We start from the raw sequence: 10,102 nt of genomic DNA on the forward strand, positions 1-10,102 counted from the left end.
GGATACGACCAAGTAAAGGAATGTCAATAGGGATAATTATTTTCAACGACATATCACAAAACATGCTTACACTTCTGGCATGAGCTATCAAATTTTGAATGCATTTTATTTTTCATGCCTTGAATGAGTCATAAACTGAATCAGTCAATAATTTGAGTGGATTCTGCTAAATGCACATTATAGCATAACCTCTCTGCAATTGGGACGAGTGTCAAGTCTTAGCAATTGCAATCCATACAGAGCATACACAATGTTGGGCAACATCTATGAAATGCCATTAAGAATGAATGTTGCAATGTATTTATTAATTCCTTTTTTATATTCAATAACAGTTCCAATGAATGAAACAATTTTCAATCAATCATTTGTAAGTATACGCTCATAGCACAGTAAGCACACACACACACAACTTTTTTTCAAAGTAATATAATACATGAAATGCTTTTATAAAATATCTAAACATACACACCTCTGGCAGAATCTCCTCCCCTTCATCTACAATGGACTCGTCTGCTGCAGCATCTGCTCCTTCTCTGTCTGGGGTTGTTCCACTTTCTGACAGGGGGGATGGGAGAAGAAGCTTAGAAAGGGTAGGGGTGTCTGTGGGATGGGGGTAGTGGGCCAATGAATAATGGGATTAGTGTGTTGATCAATGATAAAGCAGTGGTGCTGACTGAGTACAAAGCGAGCTACATATCTCACAGTTTTATCTCATTTTCGTTTCCGTCAAGTGCTCAAAACTCAAAAGATGTGGATTAAAACCAATCAACAAGTGAATATTATCCAGCAGGGTTTCAAATACAATCAGTGTCTATTAAAGCATGACCCATTAGCAGTCCTGATATGGATGAAAGGCTAATAAGTCAAGTGGGCAATTTCCACAAGCTTAGCCTTTTCGCAAATTTTTTCTCCATCATTTTCTTCCCTTCAAGAACATGTACCAAGGCCAAGATCATTTGAGAGAAATTAAACTTTTCATAAGATCAAGAGTATTGAGAGTGATCATTTCGGGGGAGTGTTTCATCAACATTTTCATCTGACAAGTTGTCAGATCTGACATCTTTCTCTGATGTTGATTGGCTGAGAGGTACTGTTACTATGGTAACTCTCAGATAAAATGGGACTTGTCGGATAAAACGTCCGACAAGTCCTTTCATGAAATGCTCATCTGGTCGATCCCTAATAAAGTGGTTGGATGTGAATACTTTATGGAATTGCTCTAATACCGCCATCCACGAGTAATAAACAAGATTGCAGTTTATATTTCTTAGCTTTCAGCTAAAAAGAGATATAATTGGCAGTATAATCCATAAGTCTTGTGAATTCAGCACTTGATGCAAATGATATTTGTCTATACTGTGAATAAACAGTGATGTTACACACAAAGGAAAAATCACACACACATCTACACACACACACACATATACATTCATACAAACAGGGGATTAAATAACTACTTGATGAAAATGTGGCATGACATATACTACAGAAGAAAGAGGAAAAAGTTACTTGTGCTGATTGAAAAAATATATAATCCACACTATAGCTTTCAAAAACCAAACCAAAGAAACCCAAAACAATCTTAGCTTTTATTATATTACCGGTATACTTACTTTAAGGAAAGTTGTCATTAATATTATTCATATTTTGTTAGGCCTTAACTTGCAGTACAATTTTCCTTAATGATTTCAAATAATCACTGCAAATTGCACTGGTATTCACAAGAAAAATGTCTAATTATCTTGAAAATGAAGTCCTGTGATGAGGGAGAAATGATGATGAAGAATTAATATCCAATTCACCACCTTTACCCCATACAAAACCTTGCATAAATTTCTCTTTTGCTAATTGATCTATTTGCTATTGATTATCAGAAATTTTGAGAGTGTCATGAATATTGTTTTCATATAAAACACACTTGTACAGGAACACAAAGTACCTTATTCACTGCTACATACCTCTTATTGCATTTTACATTACATTTTTTTAAATTTCAACCTCCAATTTTAGCAAGGGAAGGCACACAGAAGAAATATGTGAGCAAGGGCATCAAAAGTACAGTCCGAGACTTCTCTTATCCGGTCTCCCCTTATCCGGATCTCTCTCTTTTATCCGGACACACACTTGCCAAGATTTTTTTTCAATTCAATCTAGTATGTGAGTAAATTAGATTGCAATCTAAACTCAATCCTATACGCAAACTCCCTTTGATTACATACATTTTCCAATATAGTCTACCTAAAACAACATTATTTTTCATGAAAATATCTCACCCAAATCACCAAAAGAACTTAGGCATGATAATTTTCCAGGAAATTGGGGCGCAGTGCAAACATTTCATCACGTTCTCTTTTTGTTTCCCGGGAAAAACAACACATGTCTCGCTAGCTAACGCTAGGCCTCAATACGGACAGCGCCATCTATCATGTTTAAGCCTACAGTCAGTATAACAATGGCTGACATTGCGAAACTGCGCTTAGCCACGATGATCTAATTGTAGAACTTAGTTTCTTCGAGTCATTCATTCTCTTTATTTTGAGGTATCCTCGATTTATATCTCAATTATTTGAGCAGGTAAATTTTCCAACAGTTTTTGCCACACTGCAGTGAATACTGTCTGTGTATGCCCACTACATATATGTAAATAGATTACATGCAGCTACTCGCGCTGAGGCAGCTGCGTGTATTTAATATTGGGTCTCCCAGATCCGGATAGGTGCTGGTCCCAACGTGTCCGGATAAGAGAGGTCGGACTGTGTGTCACACGTAGCCATTTTCACCACTTTATTTAAACACTACATAAATTTACGTCAGAAAAGGAAATGTAATAAAGAAAGAATGGTTTCATAAAATGTATGTTATAGTCTATTGCATGTTGTAAGCAATGATTCTTGACAATACATGAACTTCAAATACTAAATTATCCCCCATGCCGGTCGAACTTATCCCGGCTCTTGGCATACAAAATAATTTAGTATTCATTGTTCATATTATCCAGTATAGTACTGTGCATGACTATGAACTATTTATATACTTTGGGATTGCATATTTACACATACTTTAAAAAAAAAAGCAAAATGGGGATAGCATGTGCATGTAAATATAAATACTCTTGAAATAGAAATGTATGAAAAATCAAATCTAAGCTGGGGATATTGAATATGAAAGTGCATCATAGTTGGCAGTTAGCATGTGAATTTATGCTTTGTATAATAGATGGGGCTATGTTCATACAGTATGCCTGAAAAGTCTTAACAGAATATCAGAATTGCAAAAGTCTCACATGAAATGTACACAACGCAAACTGACTACCTCAATATATATTTTGTAAAGCTTCAACAAATATGATTCCTGGAAATGATTTATACATTGATGAAATGAATTAGACTTTTATTTAAGTATATACAGTTTCTTTGATGTGCAAGAAAGACACTGCATGTACAAGTTTAATGAAATCGCACAAGGGGAATATAAATTACCATTGACCATGAAATATAAGTTACCATTGACCAGGAAAGCAATTTCACACAGGTGCATGATACTCTCCTCTGTAGAAATTTTACATTTTCTTACACATTGATTCTTTGATATTAAAATAAATTTACACTGAATAATGCATATATTAGATAAAGTTTGTGTTAAGTAATACAATGAAAAGTTTCTGATTAACAGTAAAAACAGTCAAGAGTTTAGATTTTCAAGTATGGTTTTCATACAAAGAACTGATCACTTTGAGAATTTAAGATTTATCTACTTTCTCTGGTTTAATGGTAACATTTAAAATCAAGAATAAAGATTTAGAAGTGCAAATACAATCACATGTTAATATGTTAAATAAGAATGTATCAAACTCTGGTTAAAGCAGATATAAATATATCTAAAAAAATAAATATATAAATAAATAATCTTGCACCACTTTACAAAACAAGACATGACTACATTAAAATTTACATTCAAATTATGACATTGCTCAAATTGCAAGGGGGGGGGGTCATAATTAACATTAATATTCTAGAAGTTAAAACAGAATGATTGAAAAGACAAACCTTTGACTTTGGTTGTTGTGAGCTGTTTCTGTTTCTCTGGTTCCTTAGGGGGTGTGGTCTTACTGCTATCTGAGAAAATATGGGTGAATTCATCTATTGTAACAGCCTCCTGGAAGAAAAAAAATGTGATGGTATACGATTGGTTAGATCATTAATCATCATGAACATCATCATTACCATCTCCACCACCACCACCACAGACAACATCATGCATCATCACCATCATCGTCGTCATCATCATCATCATCATCATCATCACCATCATCATCACCATCATCATCACCATCATCATCATCATCATCATCATCACCACCACCACCACCACCATGATCATTATCATCACGATCAATCACTAACATCACCACAACTATCTATCATCATTATCACTGACACAACAACTATTAACATCACTAACATAACATTATCTGTATAAAATGGAATCAATTTACCGATGCTTGACCACCATCTTTCTTAGCCTTCTTCTCTTCTTCCTCTTGAGTGGTGAGTAGTGATGAGAGTAATGCAGGCTGAGACTGGTCATCATCAGGTATTCCTTGCTCCACATCTATGCTAGGGGCAGCTTCTGAACTCTGTTGCCCCACGGACAAGATTTAAAAAAAAAAGTTATGGAATGCAGTGTGTCTCTCTTGATAGGGGAAATTTGCAAAATGCTGTAAACTATTGGAGGATACTCTAAAGAGAAATAGATGGTGCACATATCACCACAGACAAATTAATGATAAAAGATGGTGATATAAATTCATCTAGGGTGAATCTTCTTCCTCTTCAAAATATGAGATTTTTTCTAGAAATCAGGACAAATTGTAAGCATAGAGAAATTACAAAAGGAAAAATATGTATTAGCTATTAAATATGTAGTAATACTAATTATGTTCATTAAGTCACCCCTACTTACTTCCACTGAGATGATTGGCTCTGATTCCACGGTAGGCTCCTCCTCCTCTGTAGGAGTGGTTGTGGTCTGAGGCTTTGAAGGCGTGGCCTTTGGAGGTCGTATGGGAGGACGTTTCTTGTTGGGGGACTGTAAACTGGCTTTCAATTTGGCTGCTTCAAAAACGGAAAGGAACATTGATTGTTTATCATCACCATATTATCTGGAGCTCATTTTCAAAAAGCCATTATCAAAGTCAATATAAACAAGTGGAATGCCTCTGGCTGTCTCACCTGCACCACGCAGTTCAATATAGCAGCAGTGCTGACTTTGAATACTACTCTAACTCGCACAAGATGTTCAGTGATACATGGTTACTCTTATGTCCACTTTTTATGAACTAGACCAATAAACTTACAGAGATATGATGGTTATTCAACAAAAAACCCCAACATGGCCAAAGTTCATTGACCTTACATGACCTGTGACCTTGATCATGTGACCTGAAACTTGCACAGGATGTTCAGTGATACTTGATTACTCTTATGTACAAGTTTCATGAATCAGATCCATAAACTTTCAAAGTTATGATGGTAATTCAACAGATACACCCAGTTCGGCCAAAGTTCATTGACCTTTGACCTTGGTCATGTGACCTGAAACGTGCACAGGATGTTCAGAGATACTTGATTACTATAATATCCAAGTTTAATGAACTAGACCAATAAACTTTCAAAGTTATGATGGTAATTCAACAGATACCCCCAATTCGGCCAAAGTTCATTGACCCTAAATGACCTTTGACCTTAATCATGAGACCTGAAACTTGCACAAAATGTTCAGTGATGCTTGATTACTATTATGTCCAAGTTTCATGAATCAGATCCATAAACTTTCAAAGTTATGATGGGAATTCAACAGATATCCGCAATTCGGCCAAAGTTCATTGACCCTAAATGACCTTTGACCTTGGTCATGTGACGTGAAACTCGTGCAGGATGTTCAGTGATACTTGATTAACCTTATGTCCAAGTTTCATGAACTAGGTCCTTATATTTTCTAAGTTATGATGACATTTCAAAAACTTAACCTCAGGTTAAGATTTCGATGTTGATCCCTCCAACATGGTCTAAGTTCATTGACCCTAAATGACCTTTGACCTTGGTCATGTGACATGAAACTCTGATAGGATGTTCAGTAATACTTGATTAACCTTATGGTCAAGTTTTATTAACTAGGTCCATATACTTTCTAAGTTATGACGTCATTTCAAAAACTTAACCTCAGGTTAAGATTTGATGTTGACGCCGCCGCCGCCGTCGGAAAAGCGGCGCCTATAGTCTCACTCTGCTTCGCAGGTGAGACAAAAACCAAGTTATCGATGAGACCTTGAAAATTTCCTCTTCATGTTTTGACAAAGTGTAACACAATGTCAATAATAGTAATACCAAACTTTTTTAAAACTATAGCTAGGCCAATGCACCTTCACAATCGAAGTAAGAAACAAAAGTCAAGAGGCTCATTAAAGAAGACATGCAATCGATGCAACTCCAAAACTTAAAGAAAATGATTGATTTTCAACCAATAAGAAGCACACATTCGAGACTTGCGCATCTTGTAAGTTGTGTTTAAACACAACTTTTGCTGCAATGGCTCCCTGATGTGCCAAAAAAAATCTGCAGCAACATATGTGACTTATTCATGTATCTGATAAGAAACAACTCACATGCAACAACTATCATTACCCCTATTCATCTTACCTGCTACTGCTGCAGCCTTTGCCTCTGCTGCTAACCTCTTGTTTTCTAAAGCTTCTTCTTCTAGACGCTTCTTTCTACAATCAACCACGAAACATGATAATGATTATTATATACTCAGGATAGAAAATTGATTTTAACACAAAATTAAAGTCAAATCTGCAATTACCAACCACATGTACAGAAGGATAACCATACATGTACAATGTATATAACCGTATAATTATTGCATGTTGGTTTCCTGTATATAGTTTTCCCCATTGAAACATCTTTATAGGAACCTGTCAATAAAGACAACCTATTCTTAAAGACCATTCTATTTGTCTTCCTTTGGTGATTTTTATAAACTGGATGATATTTCATTAATAATTTTTGCCTGACAAGTCGTCAGATCAGACAACTTTCCTTTATTCTGATTGACTGAGAAGCAATGATATTTTGGCTATCGGATAAAACGGGACTTGTCAGATAAAATTTCCAACAAGTAATTTCATGAAACGCGCTCTACATTTCATTGTACACTGTACATGTATATCATTTGCCTATCACAGGTCCGGACATATCCCACTGACTATACATGTACATAAAAGAGTAGCTGAGGATTTGGCATGCCATATCTAACCAAGCCTGATGAGAAACAAGGTTCTATCACTCCTCAGAATAATTTTCCGAATAAGAGATGAGGTTTGATCAGCCTCAATGAATAGTACATATTGTGCTACTTGCAACATATACAATGGCCTATCTTGACGGTCCTAATCAGGAATAGAGCTAAGCAGTGGCGGACCGTGACCAGAGAAGACAGAGCAATGGAGGGGCACGGCATTGTTCACAAACAATACAGTGCCCCTCCAATGATTGTCTCCTCTGGGTCAAGGTCCGCCACTGGAGCTAAGTAACGACAGGAGTTCAAACCCAAAACGATGCATGAAAAACATTTTTCTAAAGACTCCAAAATCTGATAACAGGCAAGCAAAAATCCTCTGGTCCGGCCTCAATTCCATTCCTGGTTCTGACCACATCACTACTTACTCCTGTATTTCCGCCCATATCTTCGGAAGCTGGTCATCCAACTGACCGCTCTGTATGTTGTGAATCTCTTCTTGAAGCTGCTTGAACTTCCTACGATCATCTGAGATCTGATGCCTTAGTTCTTCGATCCTTTCCTGGGTCATACGGCGGACCACAAGGTCAACAGGGGTCTCCACCTCTCCCTTATCACCACTCCTCTTCCTCCTGGTGGATGAAAAAGATGAGGAAAGAGTTCATCAGGAAATTATGAAAGAAATTATGAAAAAGGAAAGAGTTCATCAGGAAATTATGAGAGTTTAAAAGGGAGCAGGAAAGAAGTTACAGTATTATGCACTTGGGACACTCAATATATGAAATATAAAAGAGCTATTCTGATTGGTTCTTGGTCAGTGTTCTGAGCACAATGAATATGCATGCAAAAATGTTCTTGATTGGCCATTGTGATTCAAAACATTTGTGTTATTGGAGCCACGGAGACTTCACAAACATCCCCCTCAACCCAACAATCAAAACACATTACACAAGCCCTTGCTATGAATAAATAAATTTAAATTTTGAAATAAAGAAGGTTTATCATGCTTTAGTGTAATTCAATAAAGTATGCATAAAACATGACCACCTATTTTGAGGACCTTTCTGAAATGTCTCCATTACCCAGTCCATATGAAAGGTAGTAATGCTATTGAAATATCATAGCATGAGCAATTTGAAAAGTAAAGTAAGAATATGGACATGTGGAACTGCCCCTTATCTTTGGAAGATGATCCTTTCAAATCTTTGATAGCTAGTCAGGAGCTAGGATTTATCATGTTACCATCAAGGTATTTTCATAATGTTGCACTTACTTGGGTGTATCCACTGCCTCCAACATTGCTGAATATTGTATAGCACAATTCTAGAAATGGAAAATGATATGAAATATCAGAAACAAAGAAGGAAAACATTTTCTTCAATGACATTGCAAACTTTTTACATTCTTGATACATTTTCTTCAATGACATTGCAAACTTTTTACATTCTTGATACATTTTCAGTGATAGCAAGTTAGGTTAGTTAGGAATAAATGCATTTGTAATATTTTAAGGTTGGCAGCAAATAAGAATACCCTACTGAAGACTTCAACTTAACCATCTCCAAGACTAGTTAGCAAGGCATCAATGGGTATGGCTTTCAAAGGCCTTGGATTAATTCATTAAAGCCCTACTACTTCATACTATTACTACAACTACTGCCACCACCGCCACCACTACTAAGTACAACAACTATACAATACTTCTATAATGTCTTGAATACCTTTTGTGAGAACCAGTCCGATGGTCTGTTAGGTTCCATAAAGGGTTTGATAGCTCTGCTCACCGACACCCAGTTTTGATCTCCGCTGCGCATCACTGATGAAGCTAAACATAGCTTCTCTCGAATACTCCATTGCTCCATCGGTGTTGTAGCCATGGTGGGTGATTATACAGGTTTATCATTCATCCTGGAGACAAAAAGGAGAGGGGGAAAAATAATCAGAATTTGTCAAATGCCCAGTGACGTCAAACTTACACAGGAATTTTGGGCATATTTGCTCCATTAAATTCCCCCCAGAGCCCAGGAAAACTACCCTCCCCCCACGATTCCCCACCAGGTCCAATGCCAACTGTAATACAATGTATCATAGATGTAATTTAGGCTCTTGAGCCTCCTGATCGGGGGGATGGGGGGCAATTGGAATACATTTTTTAGAAGTCTGTGACAAATATCAGGCTATTCATACATTAGACAGGAATAACCGTCATTTCTGGGGATTTATTCAACAATTTCTGACATTTTACTATAATCCCCATTCATGTATTGGTGAGTGAGCCAACGCAGTTCAGCGGAACAACCAAAATACAGAGACTGAAGCTTTTGGTCTATTCCTACATGTACCTGAATGCGGATATTAATCTCTATTTAAAGCTCTTTTAGTAGTCATACATGTAAGATGGTAAACAAATTAAATATTCAATTAATAGGATGAACACTAACCCTAAACAAATAAAGGCAAGAGGTTATAAAACCCAAACTAGCCTTAGAAGAAGAGAAGTCATGCACACAAATATACATGTTCTAGCAGGAATAATATCATTCAAAACCTGTTCATCATGAGAGTTGCCCAATCAATTTTACCAGTTGAACATCACAGCATCATAACACCTTGGACAGAGGACCCATCAGTTCATCCAAAAAGTGGTGCAGAAATACAATATGAATGCCAATAATTCCTAGCACCATCAACGATGGAACTGATAAAATAGTCCAAGATCAGAGTCCAACATAAAAGAACACAATGTAATAAATTAAAGTAAGTACTTACATGTATTTTTATTATTTGATTATCACCTGATATT

The 10,102-nt window shown here is 36.5% G+C and overlaps 1 protein-coding gene across 7 annotated transcripts in view; it reads right to left on the bottom strand.

The window, feature by feature from the left end:
- Window positions 1–10,102, bottom strand: part of LOC121424671 (bromodomain-containing protein 8-like) — a 37,890-nt gene that overhangs the window by 17,626 nt on the left and 10,162 nt on the right. For 4 of the 7 annotated variants that reach the window (XM_041620410.1, XM_041620415.1, XM_041620413.1 and 1 more), the window contains exons 2-9: window positions 9,021–9,207; window positions 8,573–8,622; window positions 7,728–7,931; window positions 6,699–6,772; window positions 4,963–5,114; window positions 4,496–4,636; window positions 4,047–4,155; window positions 470–600 (exon numbers count right to left, since the gene is read on the bottom strand). In XM_041620410.1, the coding sequence (XP_041476344.1) occupies window positions 470–600; window positions 4,047–4,155; window positions 4,496–4,636; window positions 4,963–5,114; window positions 6,699–6,772; window positions 7,728–7,931; window positions 8,573–8,622; window positions 9,021–9,176 (1,017 nt within the window). In that variant the 5' untranslated portion in view covers window positions 9,177–9,207. Of the gene's footprint in view, window positions 1–469; window positions 601–4,046; window positions 4,156–4,495; window positions 4,637–4,962; window positions 5,115–6,698; window positions 6,773–7,727; window positions 7,932–8,572; window positions 8,623–9,020; window positions 9,208–10,068; window positions 10,088–10,102 lie in introns of those variants that run through there. The other 3 variants (XM_041620411.1, XM_041620412.1, XM_041620414.1) reach the window with 3 other exon arrangements.

The sequence above is a fragment of the Lytechinus variegatus genome, chromosome 12 (genome assembly GCF_018143015.1).
Source record: "Lytechinus variegatus isolate NC3 chromosome 12, Lvar_3.0, whole genome shotgun sequence".
Lineage (NCBI taxonomy): Eukaryota > Metazoa > Echinodermata > Echinoidea > Temnopleuroida > Toxopneustidae > Lytechinus > Lytechinus variegatus.